This window comes from Brachycentrus maculatus, unplaced genomic scaffold, assembly GCF_059751285.1.
Source record: "Brachycentrus maculatus isolate JH-2025_06_01 unplaced genomic scaffold, ASM5975128v1 h1tg000066l, whole genome shotgun sequence".
In the NCBI taxonomy this organism is placed as follows: Eukaryota; Metazoa; Arthropoda; class Insecta; order Trichoptera; family Brachycentridae; genus Brachycentrus; species Brachycentrus maculatus.
In genome coordinates this window covers 427,734-448,542 of record NW_028280820.1, presented here as the reverse complement: position 1 = coordinate 448,542, position 20,809 = coordinate 427,734, and the positions used below count along the sequence as shown (strand labels likewise).

Here is a 20,809-nt window from a genome sequence, read left to right as displayed (position 1 = left end):
ATTGGCAGAATGCTTCAGTGGATTTAGTGAAGCTTTATTGGTGGTCCGTGAATGAGATGTCTTTCAACAACATTCAACATATGTACACAGAAGAATTCGTTCCAATTTCATATTTGATTTCAACCTAAAGAGATTGTGTACTTCGTTGATAAACAAAATAGAAAAGTAAAACGGTATTTCTAACAATAGACATAATCATAGACCAGGGATATCCAACTCAATTTTATTACAGGTCTGCAATTATTTAAAGAAGATATTTTTTCCTATTATTATTGTTATTTATTTTTATATAATATGTGAATAGCTTTCACATTGTAAAATTGAATTAAACCAACTGATAAATAATTAGCATTAATATACTTATTTTGTACATAAATTTATAAGTGTAAAGTGAAAATAAGTATCGTCTTAGTATAAAAATGTGGATCTGTAAAAACAATTTAAATAGTATTTTTTTGGAATATGCATGTGGATGTTAAATGTATGTGAAAAATAGCAATATAAATATAAATGTGACGTTTTTATTAAACTGAAAATAATAACTAAAACATCTAGAGATTATTAAATTTTAAAAATATGAACACAGGATTTTATTAAGTTTCATTATATAAAATATGGGTTATATTTGTTGCTGATATTTAATGGAAAAACAAAACTTGTAAATCATTAATAACTTTTGTAAAAAGCAATTACGCGCAATGTTCAAACTCTCGTAAACTGCGTAAAACCTGGTATGTACCTACCTAAAACTGGAATAGCCGCATCTCACAATTCTATGTAACTTTTTGTTTTTGGCACAATTCTCTAAGCTCATATTTCGCACTTTGTGACATTGGTAAATTATTAAGTGTTGAATTGTGTATCATGAATGGATTGAAACACGTAGGCATAATATAAAATAGGTTTATTATCTATCATTAAGTTTTACAATAAATATTATTTTTTACAATAATTTATATATTTTATTTTCCAAACCCTCCTCTACAGGCGGGACTCGGTTCCATAGGCAAGTTGTTTTCAGTCCATTGATTAGGGGTTTTAGTTATTATAGAGAGTGCGTGTACACCATTTTTTAACTCGTAAGATAACACTTCATTGACCAAGCGATGTCTCTAAAAGAAAATAAATACATTTTTTAACGTCCATGGAGAACAATTCACAGTGTAAAATGATTATTTTTAAAATTATAGTTCCACAAAAACAAATAAGAATGTGATTATTTGTTATATATTATATGTTGACAAGTTATTGATTAAGACATTTATTCAAATACATAATAAAGTAACTCCTCATTGTCTATGGACAAGTTAATATAAAATATTTATAGCAGACAGTAATTCATATTGCGGAAAAGTACTGTAGAAAATATTGCCTACGTCACTAAAGATGTTCATTAAAATAGTTTACATTTTGGACTTAATAATGGTGTTATTATTATGATTGTAGAATAATAAAACATGTAACTTTTCAAGTTTAAAGAACTCTTCTTTAAACTACTTTAGTTTCTAATGTGACCGTAAAAAGAATTGTCACTAAAAAAACTGGTATATCTGTATACATTGTTAGATTTTTGTCAATTTTGGATTGATTGGTAGGATGCAATATATTGATAAATAATATCTGGGTCATTAGTTTTGCCTTTTATTTATAATACAAATATGTGCATTATAACATTTTACATTTATTTTGTCAAATCGGCAAAACTGTACATTACCCTTCGTTTTATAAAGGACATTAGGTTTGTACTGTTTTCTTATTAACAGCACGTGTGACTCACAGATAATGAGGAATTATTGTATACAAAACAACAAAGAAAAATAAAAGGACTTATTGAAATAGGTTTATAAGACATAGAAAGAGGTTGCTTCGGCTGTATTGCCACAGTTTAGTCTTCATTCCTTTAGTAACTTGTTATAATCCGGCCCATAAAAGATTTTTTATATAAAGTAGGTTATTTAACAATTCTATTGAATAAAGTATAACTATTATTAATGTCAACAATACCCTGGTTTGAATTAAAAAGGAATTTTAAACAGAAAAACTAAAAAAAGTATTACTAAACTAGAAATATATAATATCTACATCTACTCCGTTCAGCAAAAAAAGATTATGAACATAATTTTATATATTTTTTTATTTCAGACATAAAAAGACAATATCAGATATATAATTCACAAACTTTTTTGATAATAAATTATTCCCTTGAGGTTTGCATAAGACTGCAATATAAAATAAAAGGTGAAGACAAGTATTTTAATCCGTGTCTTATTCTCAAACATAAGAACCTAAGTTACATCGCATCACATGGTGCGGGCGAGATTAGATATATTTTATTTGCTTGCAGCGGATGCTGAGATCATCGTAGCTCAATTTTATTGTTTAACTTACGAGATTATTTTATCAGGATTATTTAGACAGAAGTAAATGGTATAATTAATAAGTGATAACTGAAGCCAAAAATTAATTAATCTGAAAACGGTTCCGAGAAATTGTGGTTTGAATCTTGTCGCTGCTTACGCCTTGGGTTGCCGTAGTTCCCACAGACAAACGTCTGCACATTATTTTACAGCAGTAATGAGCTAATTTAAGCTTAATTCTTATTTGAAAGTGGATTTTTTCAATCTCACTATATACACTAACTTTGCATTGTAACAATAGCTATTCAAAATCAATGGCAAAATACATTTTATGGCGGAATGGGTTGAATATAACACAATACATCACATGTACATATATTATGCGTGGAATTAATTATACAAAACATTTTATTCAAGGTTAGTATATTGGCGGACTAATTGCTCTTTAGCAATAGTTTTATCTACCAATACAAATTTCCTGAATCCCTTAGATGTCAAATGAATGGCATCATGTTTTAAAATTTATATTTGACGGGCTAGTAGATAAGTAATGTATTTACATTTTTTAAGATCTGTTAGGGTTTTCCGCTTCCATGCGCATTTGGTTACTATGCGAAAAGTCCTAGCTTCGATTTTTATGTGTGTCAATATAAAAATTAGTGAATATCCACATTGATAATTTATCATATATGTTACCCTGGAATGGCACCTGTGGCGTAAGACTGATCATCGTCAATGATCAATGTAATACTGCATTAATCCAATGCAGTGTCCTATGCACCATTGGGTGCGGATAAGGGAAAAAAATATTATTACACAATTTTTATATTTTGTTTTTCTTATTATACAAGGAAAATAAGTTATTATTGTTATATTTGTGTATGGGTTATTATGCTTTGTGTCTTTCATATTCATGCAAATGTTTCAGACCATATTGCAGTATTTATGATTATGAATGTAGTTTCAAATGAATGCAAGGATAAATGTTACACATGGCATAACAACCCATCAGTATCTGAATAGCATAAGAAACTAACAAGTTTAAGCGAAAGCAGATTGGGTAATTTCAGCATTTCAGAAATAGATCTAATGACTATATCTTCATCCCATTATATATAGTTTAGTCCACTTGAAAATTATGACCCAAAAATAAAGTTTCTATAATAAAAAGCGAGGACGAAGAGCTTTTAAATTATTACAATGTTATTTTTGGAAAGCACGCACAATATTTTGAAAATAAATATTTATTGACAGAAAAAAGCATTTCAGAAAATTTATTAATAATAACATCAAATACTTCCGAATCAATTTACCCAGAGTTATGATACTTGTATTTCTAGAGGAGATCTTGGCGTCAGTATTCCGGTAGGGGACTGTGTTATTATTTATAGGTAGTTTGGGTTCCTGCCAAACTTACAATCGATAATAAGAATGCATTAATTACCACATATATACACCCGTGAACATATCCCAAACTAATTTTCATAATATACCATGAGTTTAAGAACGACAAGTTGAAATATTAATAAAAACAAAAATAAACGCCAGGAAAACACACTTAATTTATGAGAAAACTGAAAAGACTCACCGAAGAGGAGTTATTTCGATACGTTTATTCTTAGAATTTTCATAATGTGACACTAAATATAAATCAATCTGCTGTAATGATTGCTTGTAAAACATGTGATAAATTCACAAATATATTTAGGGATCTAAATGATTTCATAAAATTAAAAATATTATTCATGTATAAACACATATTTTAAGAGCTGAAAAATCATATATATAAAAATCAAGGTCATGTTTTATTTTAAAATTATTTTGAAGACTATTTATATATGCTTTGATATATGTATATCTGGTGTTTACTACCATAAGTGCCTATGTCATAAATATAAAAATATTGATATAGCTATTTTTTTTTTACCTTTTATTAAAAATAACTTCAAAATATGTATATATGTGGGTCAGTGGTGACCCTAGATATTTTTATTTTTTTGATGGAAAAAAAAACAGAAAAAGGAATTACATTTGAAATTTCACTTATCTATTAATTATTCTGAGATTAATCAAAAGTTCTTTAGGATAAGTGTTCTTAAAATTCTCCTCCCCTTAATGAAAATGATAAAAACATAGGTAAGCAACAATCTAATACCTAAACACGTGAAATACCATGAAAATTTGTCTATGGCAAATACGAATTATAAAGAATTTTCATAAATTAAGGATAATTTCTAATTTTAAGAACTCAAAATCGTTTAGTTGGAGATTATTTGTTATTTTTCATATTTTGAAGTCTACAACGTTAATTCCAGTATTAAAATAACAAACATTACAAATATGCTTTTTGAAAACTAACTAGGATGATCAAAATCTGACATAGTCACTTCTAGCATTAAATCACAGTTATGTGGTCATACTATCTTCATTTTATAAGTTACATTACACATGTATAATACATATATAAAAAAAATCTTACAAGAAATAATGCAGTATCACTGCAGTATGAAGGACTTTTGACACACTTAACTTGAAAGGAAAAAAACGATATGTTTTAATTACTATGCGAACCTTGTAACATAAGCATAAGACAAAATAATTAGCCATATATATTTATACATTGCAAAAGATTCAAGAAATGATCAAATGAATGTGAATCAATCGATGGGTGTTAATTGATAAATTTGAAATGGATTATCATAAAAAATACTTTATTAATTATAATACAAAAATTAAATATAATTTATCACAATATTGCACATACATCCAGGTAGGTACTTCTTATGAGATGAAATTTAAAAAAAAATTAAAATTAAAATTAAGTGATTTACACGGAAAAATTTGTTGTTGTAGGAAAACAATTGTTAAAAAAAAACATTTGAATTTTATTCAATTTGCAAAATAAAAGCAAAAATTTGTTATATATTTTTTTTTGTGTATTTGAATGATGTGGTTATTTTATAGCCGTATGGCTGTATAAAGCTTTACCTAAATGCCATAAATGTAAACCAGTAAAAAATTAAGTATTATCACACATGAGAGGATTTAATACTGCTTAAGAGTTGTAAGTAGTATGGGATGTTATATAACACAAATAAAAGCATCGATTTTATTAATTGAGTTACTGCAACATTGTCGTTTTTTACTGCGAAAGATGATAATAAAATAAATTTGACTATTTATTTGACTTACCCTGAGTAAAGTCAGTCCATCAAATTCTTTCGATACGACCATAATCTTGAAATGAGTTTCCGCATTTTCGGGTACGTTGTGCATATGCGATTCGTTGACAACTTCTACATGAAGCGGTGTAAGACGGGTGGTCAACTTTTGTTTGATAGCGTCCGCTACTGGATGAGTAGACATCCTTCTAAAAAACAATCCAACATAACCTACAAATACACCATTGTAAAATACAACTTTGAAGAAAATATTTCCAACTGATATTTACTAGAGAAATATGTACCGAATCTCCGAGCGGCAATCATGAATGACTTTTTCTACTGTCGGTTATGTTGGAAGAATAAATAATTCAATGCCAATCGCGCTTGACAGACAGACCGGTGTTACCATTCTGAATTGATCGAAGAAGTGTCAAGGTTGATCAGTGTTGTAACTATAAAATATTATATACCGGAATAGGGGCAGGTTATAAATGACAATATAATTCTAGTTTTCTTTCAAATCATTTTACTGACTCACTCCAATATATATCGATTAACATGTATATGTCTTTTATATACATCTATATATATCTATGTATATATATATATATATATATATATATATATATATATATATATATATATATATATATATATATATATATATATATATATATATATATATATATATATATATATATATATATATATATATATATATATATATATATATATATATATATTGTGTGTGGTTAACTGAAGTGAATTTTAGAATAACCATTAATTTTTATATTATATACTTTCTTAGGTGTAAATTTATTTGAATTCTGAAAATGTGCAGTTTTGTTTTAAAACAATTTTAGAGGTGTTTACGGGACTGAAAGTCAATAATTTTTGGTAGGTATGATTCAATATATGAGTCATCAAACGCTATAGGAAGGCGTTTTTTTCTAAAAAATTACATTCGTCGGTTAGTGATATTATTATAGTAACTGATAAGACGACAATTTTGGCGTTGATGAATTTCAATAAGGTATATGATTTAAGTGGTGCTAGACCAATAAACTTAAGAACCATTTTTCGTTTTTATGGTAAAACAATGTTACAAAGTTAAAGATATTTATGAGATGTTGGCCCGGAAAAAAATCACACAAAGAGTTCACGTAGATAAAGTTCGGAGACGATTTTCGTATTCACCGCGAGTCCGTTCATATATAATTTATACAATTTAGGCTTACATATGTATACAGTGTGAGAGGTTGACAAGGATACCATTAGCTTGTATACCAGCCTTTTTGTTGTTGTATGAAGTGAGTATATGTTTTCTTCAATTTCTCATTTGTTTTACAGGTGTTAGAAAACAAAACGTGACTTAGGACTTTTTCGCTGTACACTTATTTGTACGAGTACCTCGAGTAAATAAATTTAATTAAGTTTATTATACATAATATCTAATTTGATCCAATATATGCCAAGCAGCCAGGCGGATTTGTTTGAATTTTACTGTTTACAAATACACGAGTAAATATAGAGATATGTATTTATTTGAAGAAAATCATATCAAGAAAACAACAAGATATTTTGAAAAGCAGTATTGTTCAACCTTCATAATCATAACGGAATATACATGGTTTTCAAGGTTTCCTGCAGTTCGACAAGTTTCATCACATACTTCAGATGTATGGTATATATGCATGTATATACTCTTTCAACATTAAAAATATACCCATTACGCCTTGTTATACGCAACCTGCAAAACTTTCAGGAATATGTTTTGTTCGTTGTGTGTTCATTGCAATAATTTGTTATACTAAATGTTTAATATGTTTTAAAATTAATAATACAAATTATAAAGTAAAATAAATCTAGCCAATAAAAGTATTATCGCCAGCATAATTGTTTTGGAATATTCTAACAATTACAAATATTTTTTTAAAAATTCAAATGGATAATTTAAAATTGGGTAATTTGATCCAAAGGTAATTTGCAATTTAATGATTAAGTTCACGTAACTCTAAAATAGATATATGTATATGAATATCCCACAATTTGAGAAGTTATGTATTGAATAATCATCGAGGTAAGTATTTAGTAAGGCTCCGTAGTGTAGTGGTTCCCATGAGGACCCATCCAAATTTCCTGAATTCTTTAGATGTCAATATGTTTTAAAATACGTATTTAATGGGTTGGTAGATAAGTTCTACACCCAATATATATACACACACACACACACACACACACTATATATATATATATATATATATATATATATATATATATATATATATATATATATATATATATATATATATATATATATATATAAATATATATATATATATATATATATATATATATATATATATTTATATATATATATATATAAATATATATATATATATATATATATATATATATATATATATATATATATATATATATATATATATATATATATATATATATATATATATATATATATATATATTATATATATATATATATATATATATATATATATATATATATATATATATATATATATATATATATATATATATATATATATATATATATATATATATATATATATATATATATATATGTATATATATATATAAATATATATATATATATATATATATATATATATATATATATATATATATATATATATATATATATATATATATATATATATATATATATATATATATATATATATATATATATATATATATATATATATATATATAAACATATATTTATATATATAAATATCTTGGTCCCATTTTATAGACACATTAAAAATATACCTCTTCATCTGGTCTTTATGAAATGTTTCCTTAATCGTTAGTTACAAATAAGCAAGGTGTTCAGTTCTGCATGTCAGATACAATGCTTTAAAAAAATTGTAACTATATGAGAAGGAAAAAATTTAAAATATTTATTTTGACCCCTCCCGGGAATTAATCCCGAGAGTTACACTTTAGTCAAACACACTTCATGATTACAACGGATACATTATTAATATTTGAAGCATTGTAAATTACAATAGTATAATATTATCTATAATCTATCTACAAGAGATAATAACTCAGTATTTTTTATACGTTCATGTAAAAAAAAACACATATTTTGGTAGGCAAAATATTATACAATAAAAGATAACATGGTATCTATATCAGATTAATCACTTTTGGTAAATTCAATATGTAACGGAAGGTAGTTTTGAATTGGTTTCATTATGAACACGGCGTACTTTATGTTATGCAGTATGTGGAGTGTTTGTTCGTGATACATAACTCGATAAACATTAATTCGTTATATACATATATAAACTTGAACGTGCGTACATACGTGTGTTGATAAAAGTGTACTGCGGGAGATTATACGTATTTTAATTAAGCGTCAAGATCTAACTACTGGCAATCAAGTAAACGGTGATCTGTCATGAATGACTCCATTTCAGAGGTAACAATTTATATATTTTATATTTAATCATATGTAATAATATTATATTATGCTGTTATGTATCTACAAACATGTATATATTGAAATATTATGTGTCATATCGCTCACTCCTTTCAAGAACGTCATAAATCAAAAAACATGATTTTTCAGGAGAACGTTTTTAATGTTTAAAATTAGAATGCAATATATTAAAAATAAATATCAAACTACTTATTGAACTTTTTACTGTGCAACAGATCTTTTTAGGTAAAACCTGAAGGTTTTTTCTCCATTTGTAAAAACATTTAGTATATTTCAAAAAATAATTTAAAAAAACATTTTCTTCAAAATGCAAAAACAACACTTTCTGCCCTGTAGCGGGTAAATATTAAGATAAAAATATGCCTCTTTTGCTGGGATAAAGTACATTTTCTGGGCATTCTGAAAACACGCACAAATGAAAATTGACTATTTTTGATTTATGACGTTCTTGAAAGGAGTGAGCGATATGTAAAATACATTTTAATACAAAAAATATAGTTTACATAAATAGCAGTGTTGGCAGATGTAGCGAAGTGCAGTGATCGCTTCCCTATTGGGTATTCCCTATTCAATAATAATTACGTGGTACTTAAATTTACAAAACATATCATGAATTTTAAAATTCAAATAACGAGATAGCAAGTCTTAATGTGTACATCACAAATATGCGTAAATTTAAATCATCTGTACAGTAAAGGATAGAATTGAAAAAAATACAAATTTAATTTAAAATAACATTTCCATAGTTATTTTTGAAATTAAACTAGAGATTGTTAATTTAAAAAAAATATATTATGGTGTAGTTAGGATGTATTTTTTTTATTATTATTAATACGCTTAAGGGTACTAACCGTTAACGGTTGAAGAAATAAAAGTCTAGAAGTACATTTTATTGTAGTCTCGCGGCAAACATCTCACAAAAAATGTAAGTTAATCATTGTTAGCCTTTACAATATGGCTACTTTATGGATTCTACTAAATTCTATAAAATTCTATAAAATTCTACTAAATTCTATAAGATTCTATAAAAAATTAAAATATGAAATAAAACACGATCGATCGCCTTTCCACTAAAACCAATAAACACCGAATCCTGAAAAAGTCGTGTATTAAATACGAGATGTAATGAGCTTCATGTCTCTCAAAATAATGTCAGTCTCCGGGACTATATGAAAGTCCAGCTGATTTACTGTAAATTAATAAAAATAATTTCGTTTGGAGTATAGTAAAATATATCTTACCCTATAAATGTTTTTTCTTATTTTGGAAAGTTTTATTATTTTAGTCTTACTAATTCTATTGAATCATTTAATTGAAAAAAAATCCAATATATATATATATATATATATATACATATATATATATATATATATATATATATATATATATATATATATATATATATATATATTTATATATATATATATATATATATATATATATATATATATATATATATATATATATATATATATATATATATATATATATATAAATATATATGTATATATATATATATATATATATATATATATATATATATATATATATATATATATATATATATATATATATATATATATTTATATATATATATATATATATATATATATATATATATATATATATATATATATATATATATATTTATATATATATATATATATATATATATTTATATATATATATATATATATATATATATATATATAATATATATATATATATATATATATATATATATATATATATATATATATATATATATATATATTAAGTATGAACCTTGATCTTTTTTACTTATCCTCTTTACCCCTAATTTTTTTTAAAGTAGTCGATGAATTTTCTATGGAAAAATAACCTTGTTTTTATATAATTCACAATATAGATAAAATTACATCATTCCAATGCGTCATTAATTACAATTATATTAATTTTCGATAATGTTAAAAGTAATAAGTTGGTTAGGAAAAAGAGTGAAGGTAAAATATTTTAGAAAAAACAACTACATTTAAAGAAAAAAGTTATCGATGCAAGGTATTCAATTTTCTAAACTTTATTTTAATGTACATTTATGTAAAGTACATTACAGTACCAACCAAATTAATTATAGAGGGAAATATGGACATAACGATAAAAAAATACTAGTTCAACGCGAGACACAACCGACACTTTCTATCTTTTCCATCTTCCATTGACTGCTGTATTCAACAAATTAGTCGAAATGCCGAATAAATTTGTTCCAGAGCAATTTACGACTACATACTCGTAAATATAGGAACGTACTGTTTGTTTATTTTTCTTTCCATTTTATTGTATTACAAACGTTTCATTACTGGATGCAGAGGGACATCGAAATAATTTATTGCATACTTCTTTTTCAGTAACTGTATATGCTTTAAAATACGGTAAAATCTATGAGGTATAATGGTAAGACAATATTGAAATGAGATTTGCAGTGACTGAATAATAATTATTAATAGTATTAAAGATCCAATATTAAACAATGTATGAAGTTATTTTTCTAATAAAATCTAACTGAATTTCAATCGACCAAATGACTTAATATGATTAGTTTATCAGTATTTTATCAAGATAAAACAAATATTATGGGAAATGTGTGAGGATTTTTATTAAGGAATGTACATATGCTACGATTAAGTGTATCAAAACTGTTTCTCAAGAAATATGTATGACGCGGTTGTTGATTTTCATATATTAGTTTTTCATTTTGTATCAAAATGACGATTAAAAACGATATCAACACAATGTAATTATTTCACTATCTACACATTTATAAAATGTTTAATGGCTTTGCGGATAAACCAAACACAGTAGCTATACAATGGTTAATTTCTCAATAATCAATTATTTATTCTTAAATTTGAATAAAAAAATATTATTAACACGATCAAAACGTCTCACAAAGATTGGCATTACATTAAAATTACGCATTATGTACATATACATATACATATATATATATATATATATACATATATATATATATATATATATATATATATATATATATATATATATATATATATATATATATATATATATTTATATATATATATATAAATATATATATATATATATATATATATATATATATATATATATATATATATATATATATATATATATATATATATATATATATATATATATATATATATATATATTTATATATATATATATATATATATATATATATATATATATATATATATATATATATATATATATATATATATATATAATATACATATATATATATATATATATATATATATATATATATATATACATATATATATATATATATATATATATATATATATATATATATATATTATATATATATATATATATATATATATATATATATATATATATATATATATATATATATATATATATATATATATATATATATATATATATATATATATATATATATATATATATATATATATATATATATATATATATATGTATATAATGCGTATTTTTTTATATTTAATTTAATATGCATAAAATAAGGGCTGACTAGCACCTATGTTCTAAATATAAGTATCTTTAGAACAAAGGTGCTAACGTACCTATGCGCCAGTCTGCATCGCCCATCAATTTAATTTATTATTGATAAAATCAGAATGCGATTGTTGAAATCGCAGCACTGATAATCAAATGTGCAGGTACATACATAAATACATACATACGAATTTGTATATAAATATGTGTGTATACAAAATTAACAAGCCATCTGAATTGTCTAGTTTTTTAAGAAATTTAAAATTAAAAGTGATATTTTTACGATACAGAAAAACTTTAATTTTTATTTTCGTTTTTAACATTAAAAAAATTAAACTGAGCAAAACACATAATCTTGCAAAACTTCCTAGTAACCATCCCTGTGAGTATACTATTCGTTCTATTATGTATCTATTTTCTCCCCCTTAAGTTAAAAGTGAATTAAAAATCGATAACATAAAATTTAAATATAGATATTGAGCAGTTTACCATTCGGACAATTGGCCATTGGGGCAGGAGGCCATTCGGGTAGTAGGTTTTCGGCCAAACCCCCTTCATCTAGTTTATTAAGACCGTCAGAATACAAAATACTGGTCACGATCAGTAACACCTTACGATGATTTCAAAAAGAAAAAGAAAAATTATTTTCCCGTTATAATCGGTGTTTGCGATAAGTTTAGAGTTACGGAATTCAGAAGTGAACCGAAACTCTTTTTGTCTCACAGATAGCCGTTGTGAGATTTCCCACATGGAAAGATTGGCCCGTAACTAGCTATTCCTGTATAAGGTTGGATAAGGATCTAGAACAGGGCTTCTTAAGTTCAACTTTGTTTTAAATTAAATATAAATCTTACAAATGAAAAATAGAGAATCTAAACAAGTGAAGTAACAATTGATTACATAACTAGAAATTAAAAAGTTATGACTTAATTTTGGATTTTTCTGACAAAAGTCAGATTGTTTCCACCCTAATTGCAAAATAAGTGAATTTTTATATAAATATAATTAGTACTCACTTTAAAAAAAGTCTTTGTCGATGAATTTGTAATTTATGTTTTTGTTTGTAATTTATGTTTTTTTTAAATGTTCAAGTACTATCTACCCTCTGATTGCAAACAGCCATATATGGTATCGAACGTTTTGGTCAATATTGATTGATCAACAGACTAGTGTAATCTGTTTTTGGTTGGTTGGAAGATATTGCTTTTTAGCAATAAGCCCGCCAATGTACTTATTTATTTTCTGTACATGAAGTTTAAATAAATAAAATAAATAAATAAATAAAAATTATTGGTACAATATTATTGAAGGTATGTATTAATTTTTAGAAAGCACACATTTTAAATAAGTGTTCATATATAATATCGTATAAATACTTGTACGATATGTAATACTGTATAATTTTATAAAACAGTAACCGGTACAATTAAAAATTGTTTGTAATGCTAACAATTTAACCAGCAAACATCCTCTGCTTTTCAAAAGACGAAATGATTACCTACTTTATTATTAAAGGTAATTTTATTCACACGTTATCTTAAGAAAAATCTCAGTATGTATCATAAAATACTGATTTCCTATACATATATTAATATTGGAAAAAATGTAGGTAAAGTATGATTAAAAGTACGGTTTTTAAGTGTGAACAAAATATTTATTTGAAATATATTCTACAAGTGTGTGAAGTTTGGCTTGTCTATTACAGATGTTAAATTCATAAAGTTTCAAGAAAAGGGCAAATTATTAATCAATACTTGTTTATTATAAATGTGTCACCGAAAAAGATAAATTCAGGTGATTTTGAATAAAGTATTGTAGGAAATATATATTCATATATCTATTATGATTTTCATTTTTTATTTTCACCTTTTTCAATTTCTTTTGGATTTGCATGATGTATAAAAAACGTTATTTCGTTATCAGAGATTATCGATTCGGATGAAGAATTTTTTTTTTTGATTAGGGGTAGCTTTAAATATGATACAATATCCAATAAAAATAAAACAGTTAGGAAACGTGATTTTTTACATTAATGAACGGTTGATATATTAGGCATAGTGGTTTCTTTTATAAAAAAATATACATCCAGGTATGTTCCTACTAAAAAATCTGTTTAGTTTATTTCTTTGATAATATTTGTAGTCATACAAAGCATCGTAATCATGTTTTATTATTTTTTATGAAATAAATCATAAATGAAAACGATTTATTTTCTATAATTTTTCCAAATTCACTACAGTATTAAGTAATAAAAACGCGTTTCAAAATAAAAATCGTAAATCTGCATAGCACCCTTTCACATCTAAAGAGTCGGTTCTGAAGTAAATGAATAATGGCGATGTTCCGCATCAGTATTTACGCAACGTAAATGTAAACATCGTTTTCGGATTATAATTTTGTAGAAAAATCTTCATAGAACAAACAAATGTTTGCATGTATGTATTTGCGTGAGACATTTTTACAAAAAAAACAATAAATAGTATGAGCGCTTTCCAGATTGTGATTCGTTACAATTTCAGTATCTAAATACCAGTCACGATTGACTATACCGATGTATATAAATACAGTCCTAAGACTGCTCCAAACATATTAAAAAAATATTAATATATGTATAAGATTTGAAGGATGCAGACAATATTGATAATTTTGAAAATATTGCATTCCATGTTATTCCATTAAATTATACAGAGGACAATTATAAAATGATAAGGTTATGATGATAAAAGGTTAAAATATAATTACAATTTCTTTATAGATTTGGCGTTAAATTTATAGAATTCCATTCAAATATTAAAATCAAACACTGTTTTTTAGGGTCTACTAAATTGTATTTTATTATTAAAAACATAAAAATAAAATTTATGACACTCGTTTCGTTTTGCAATGGAATTTTCAATTATCTCTTAAGTAGACTCTAAAAATCAGTGTTAGATTTTAATATTTAATTTATAAAAAAGTTACAATTTTTTGTTAGTTCAAAAAGTATCTACCAAATATTTCGTAGAAATACTGTTTCCAACTTCTTCGCTCTCTACTTGTTACTTGGATATTTATCAAATATTAAAATAGTTGTTCGACAAAGCAATTTAAGTTCATTACGTATTCAGGGCCGCACAAACTACTTGTTGGTTGTGCAACCGGTTGCTCGGAACTAATTTGGGCCGAGATTTTTCGGTTTGTGTCAATCTGAAAGTTTACGCACCCCTTGGACTCGAGACAAGGGAAGGGGGTGAGGGGTGACGAGGGTGGCCATGACAACCTATTACTTTCACACCCCCCCTCTGGGAAATTATTCTTTGATGTGGAACGCCGAGGATATGCAGCGGCTACTGCGAGAAAAGTGAAAAGGGAATACAGGACAAATCGATCCAGGAACAAAATTGGACTTTTGCGTTCGAAAATAATCCTTTAGCTCCGTTTATCTGTGACTGTACATCGAACAATAGGTAACATGAATTCAGGAACTAATTGTTCGGCCTCCATAGTTTGATGGTCAGCACGCTGGGCTAGCGTACTGGGGGTCCCGGGTTATCGATTCCCAGGGGAGGTCAAATAAATAAAAGTGTTTTTTTTTCCACTCCAATATTCATTTAATATTGCCCTGGACTGGTACCTGAAGTGGAGGGCTTATCACCTTTCCTTCATGTTTTAACGATCAAGATAACACCACGTTTATATGATGCAGTGCCCTGTACACCATCGGGCGCGAAATAAGTGTTTTTTTGGTTTTTTCAAAGATGGTTTAGCTTATATCCAAACTTAATTACCTGTATTACGTAGTTTACCTAATAAAAAATACCACGAATAACAGTATAAACATAATAAAATTGACCTTTTAAAAAAAGTTTAGATACTTAGTATTATTAACTTAAGTCTTACTAGCTAAATACCACTTTTTCTAAAAACATTCCGTGTTTGGTGCATTCCGAATCATTTTCAGGTGTTTAAAAATGATGCGGAATGCATCGAAATACGTAATACATTAGATTTTAAGAAATGGCACTATTTACCAAGTGAAACTTAAATCAAAATGTATAATATCATCACAAAGTGGCTGCCGAATCAATTAATGAAATTATTGAGAAACCATTAAGATTAAAAAAAATACATGTAGAAAATTTCACAACCATAAGATCGTATTTACTTAATCTCTAACAAATAGAAACAGACTTCAGAACTTTTGAAAATACATAGTCTCTTAAATTATTTTCGTTATAATTAATATTGAATATCGCAATATTTAATTTAAATCCAAGCATTTAAAAAATCTGTTTTGAACGTCGCCAGACCTCAAATTACTTCACTGTACAATATAATTCAATAATTTTGTTGACCTTTGTTTCGATAATAATGGTAATAATCAGTGGCGAGCTCAGAATTTTTAATCAGGACAGCAGTGGAGATGGCTGGTAGATAAGATAGGCATTTCTAAGTAAGGTGGAGAAGGCACTGATTATTTTCTCATATGATATTCACATGTAAGCACTACTTTTCTGCGTATACAGAATGCAGGGGCCTGATTATGTTCAATAATCCTTCCTAAAAATACGTAAAGGTACCTATTTAAAAAAAAAATCATCCTCTGAATATTTGAATTTTGTATGTACTTAGTAAATGGTAGATAAATAAAAATACAAAAATAAAAAAAGGAAATGACTAATTTTTACGATATACAAAATAATATTTATCATCGTGATTAAATTAAATGACGTATGCATATTAGTTCACAAAAAAATATTTAGATTAAAATTGAAGTTATATGAAAATTATATTGTTTTCAGGAAGATAAAATTATGAAAGTACTAAGGATTCTTTTGGAAACTCAAGGAATTTTCAAGATGCATAATATATTTTTGTGATTTGTTTTCGTTTACATTTTTTTACCATTCTGACCACACTCCGTGTCTACCAATGCTGCACGTTGTAATGCGATCTAAAATATACATCACATGTATGTACTTGTATGTAAATATAGGGAATGATATTACATATTTTTTGAGTTTACAACGTTTTGAGTGTGTTCCGATACTTGTTCGCAAATCTGGATTATCTCCAACTGGGAGTTATTTTTTACATTATTTTGTTCTAAACATACTCATAGATGAAGTTAAAAAAAATGAGTGGTGTGGTTGTCAATCATGGGTGTTACACGTGTATAAAGTGATCACTCAACCAATGATGACATATTTTTTGGTTTTACAACTTTTTGAGTGTGTCCAGAGACTTATTCATAAAACTGGATTATCTCCCATAAGGAGTTATTTTTTACATTATTTTTTGACTTCTCAACATAGATGAAGTTATTTTTTTTAGTAGCGTGGTTGACATCTTGGGTAGAATTAGTGAATGTTATACGTGTGTAAAGTAATCACGTAACCAAGCCATGACGGTCTTAAGCCCTGTAAATGCCTAGAATTCTATATTATTTTCATCTTTGTTGAGATGTCAAAAATATTGACATCTCAACAAAGATGTATGTTGAGATGTCAATATTTTTATATATTTTTTATTAATTTTATAACTTCCATTCCAGAAAAAAAATATTTTCAGAAATTGTAAATATCTTTTTTTTTTAGTTTTTAAACTTTAGAAAATTTGTAATTTCAGAAAAATTAAATATCTTTTTTTTAATTGCCTTTGATATTTTTAATAAATAATAATGTTTTAATATTATTTTTTTATAATTTATATTTGAAGCTTTAACTTTGTGATTTTCCATTTTATAATTTAAAATTATTATTATGTAACTTTGTTTTAAAATCACTATAAATATTTTATTAAAACTTAATTATAATGTCTACCGGTTTCGAACCTAACCGCTTCTTTATCAAGACTGATTATTAGTATTAATCAGTCTTGATAAAGAAGCGGTTAACTTCAAAACCGGTAGACATTATAATTAAGTTATAAAAAAATATTTGTAGGCATTTTTAAAAAGAGTTACATTTTAGTTAAATATTTTATTGTTTACGTTGGTACATAATTAGTTATCTTAATGCTCGTTTGGTATGAAAAAAAGTGGTGCTTCGAAAATTCCAAACACGATTCAGATATTTGTATTGCAATCAGTTCAAGAAACACACGATAATTTTGCGAATCATTACCATATCCGAATACAAGTGTGTCCCCTAAACCGTGTCCCGACGTGCCCCGTGTTTCGAGCCCCTCACGTCTTGGCACTGTTTACCCTGGAGGATTATTTACGTTCCGTGGGCAGGCAGGAGCCGCCAGGAGCGCAGGACTGGCCTGATTACTCCCGGGAAATGCTTTATTTAATAATATCAAACGGGCGGGTCCGAGCCGCCGCGCGCCCGCCTGTGGGAGCCGGGAGGGGGATGCGGTCAACCCCTAAACTAGCTGTTACTTAACTATTACACACCCCTTTGGATTCTATAAACACGTTTTACTGAAAAATAAGTCTGTTCCGTTTGTTAATAGATATTCCTAAATAAATTTTATAAATATATATATATATATATATATATATATATATATATATATATATATATATATATATATATATATTTCTGGAGGTCCCGGGTTCGATTCCTAAGGGGGGTAAAATAAACATAAGTGATTTTTTCACTGTCATATTTATTCAATATTACCCTGGACTGGTACCTGAAGCGGAGGGCTGCTTCCTTCATGTGTAAACGATCAAGATAACACTGCGTTTATATGACGCAGTGCCCTATGCTAAATATATATATATATATATATATATATATATATATATATATATATATATATATATATATATATATATACATATATTTATATATATATGTATATATATATATATATATATATATATATATATATATATATATATATATATATATATATATGTATATATTAATATACATATATATGTATATATATAAATATATATATATATATATATATATATATATATATATATATATATATATATATATATATATATATATATATATATATATATATATATATATGTATATATATATGTATTTGTATATATATATATATATTTATATTTATATTTATATATATATATATATATATATATATATATATATATATATATATATATATATATATATATATTAAATATTAATATATATATATATACAAATATATTTATATATAGTTATTACCTTTTGTTAAATTCTAGATAGTTTATCTGATATCAATATAGTTAATTAACTGATTTGAATATTTTTTTTCCAACAAAGTTACACATTTTAAGTTCTTTACACATTCAATCTTTAATAAAGATTTTTCTTATTTGAAAATAATTTGTATTAAAAATTAAATATGAAAGAAATTATCTACTGATTCTAACGTTTTTTCTGTTTTTTGTCAAAATCTCAGACTAAAAGTTCTGTCTACACTCATACTTTACGATTTTCTTTAATAAAGATTATTCAAATTTGAAAATTACTTTCAATCACAACGTTTTTTTCGAAATTTTAATTCAGTAAAATAGTTTTGACTTTTCAAATTCATAAAAGAACTTTATACATCAAACTGTGGCGCCATCTGACGTTGGCACTCATGCCATGGTGAGGACACAACTACAATAGGTCTCTTGAGAATAAGATGCATTTATTGGCTTAAATAAAGCGAATTGACAAAGCGTCTAACTGTATTCATGCTTTCACCAAACTCTGCCCACTCCCGACAACTAACACGGCACTATTTATAACCAAATGTGATTATATTAACTCGGTAAAAACAAATACACGTAGTTTTGCCATTTGTATTGACATTCTTCGAGTAATGTTGTTTCTCAAACAGAGAATTTGCTTCTGGCGAAAGTACCTCCTCGAGGAAATAAGCTAGAAATTAATTTACTAATGGATTTGGTACAGTATAAAGAGTAAAGCGTGGTTAGCATAAACACGTGTACAGATGTATATTATACACGTGTACGTCAAGAGATTTGTGTGAAATAACAAATATAAATATTAAACTTTGAATTACTTGACGCAAAGACTTCTTATGTACATATTTATGTATTTCGTATTTATACAGATTCAAACAAGAAATTTGGTGGAAATTTAGGTAAACGATATTTATCATGAGACCTTATGAAATTCATAAAATTCCTGGCCTTTATGATTCTTCCTTGAATGTGAAAGTTTCACTTCACTGAATCCTTCAGTGAACGTCAATTGAAGGAAAAATAAACTTACGAAATTTTAGTAGTGTGGTTGTCAATCAAGGGTAGAATATTGAATTTTACACGTGTGTAAAGTTGACTTTTAACCA

General features: G+C 25.9%; 1 protein-coding gene across 3 annotated transcripts; it reads right to left on the bottom strand.

Annotated features, from left to right (window-relative positions):
• Positions 1 to 887: 887 nt before the first annotated feature.
• LOC148311344 (bolA-like protein DDB_G0274169) lies at positions 888 to 5,937 on the bottom strand. 3 transcript variants are annotated; one of them, XM_088256766.1, is made up of 3 exons: positions 5,824 to 5,937; positions 5,550 to 5,727; positions 888 to 1,112 (listed from the first exon to the last, which is right to left on the bottom strand). In XM_088256766.1, the coding sequence occupies exons 2-3, from the start codon at positions 5,721 to 5,723 to the stop codon at positions 963 to 965; spliced, it is 324 nt and encodes a 107-aa protein (XP_088112892.1). In that variant the 5' UTR covers positions 5,724 to 5,727; positions 5,824 to 5,937; the 3' UTR covers positions 888 to 962. The 3 variants fall into 3 exon arrangements, with proteins under 3 accessions (XP_088112892.1, XP_088112891.1, XP_088112893.1); XM_088256765.1 differs by having other exon boundaries at positions 5,550 to 5,749; positions 5,824 to 5,935; XM_088256767.1 differs by having other exon boundaries at positions 5,809 to 5,932.
• Positions 5,938 to 20,809: the final 14,872 nt, after the last annotated feature.

Bases quoted from the DNA above. Each gene is read 5' to 3' on its own strand.
- LOC148311344 (XM_088256765.1), bottom strand. From the start codon at position 5,845: ATGATTGCCGCTCGGAGATTCG. The intron at 5,750-5,823 runs GTACATATTTCT...GTGTATTTGTAG, and splicing joins GATTGCCGCTCGGAGATTCG to GTTATGTTGGATTGTTTTTT. The intron at 1,113-5,549 runs GTAAGTCAAATA...ATTTTCTTTTAG, and splicing joins ATGGACTGACTTTACTCAGG to AGACATCGCTTGGTCAATGA.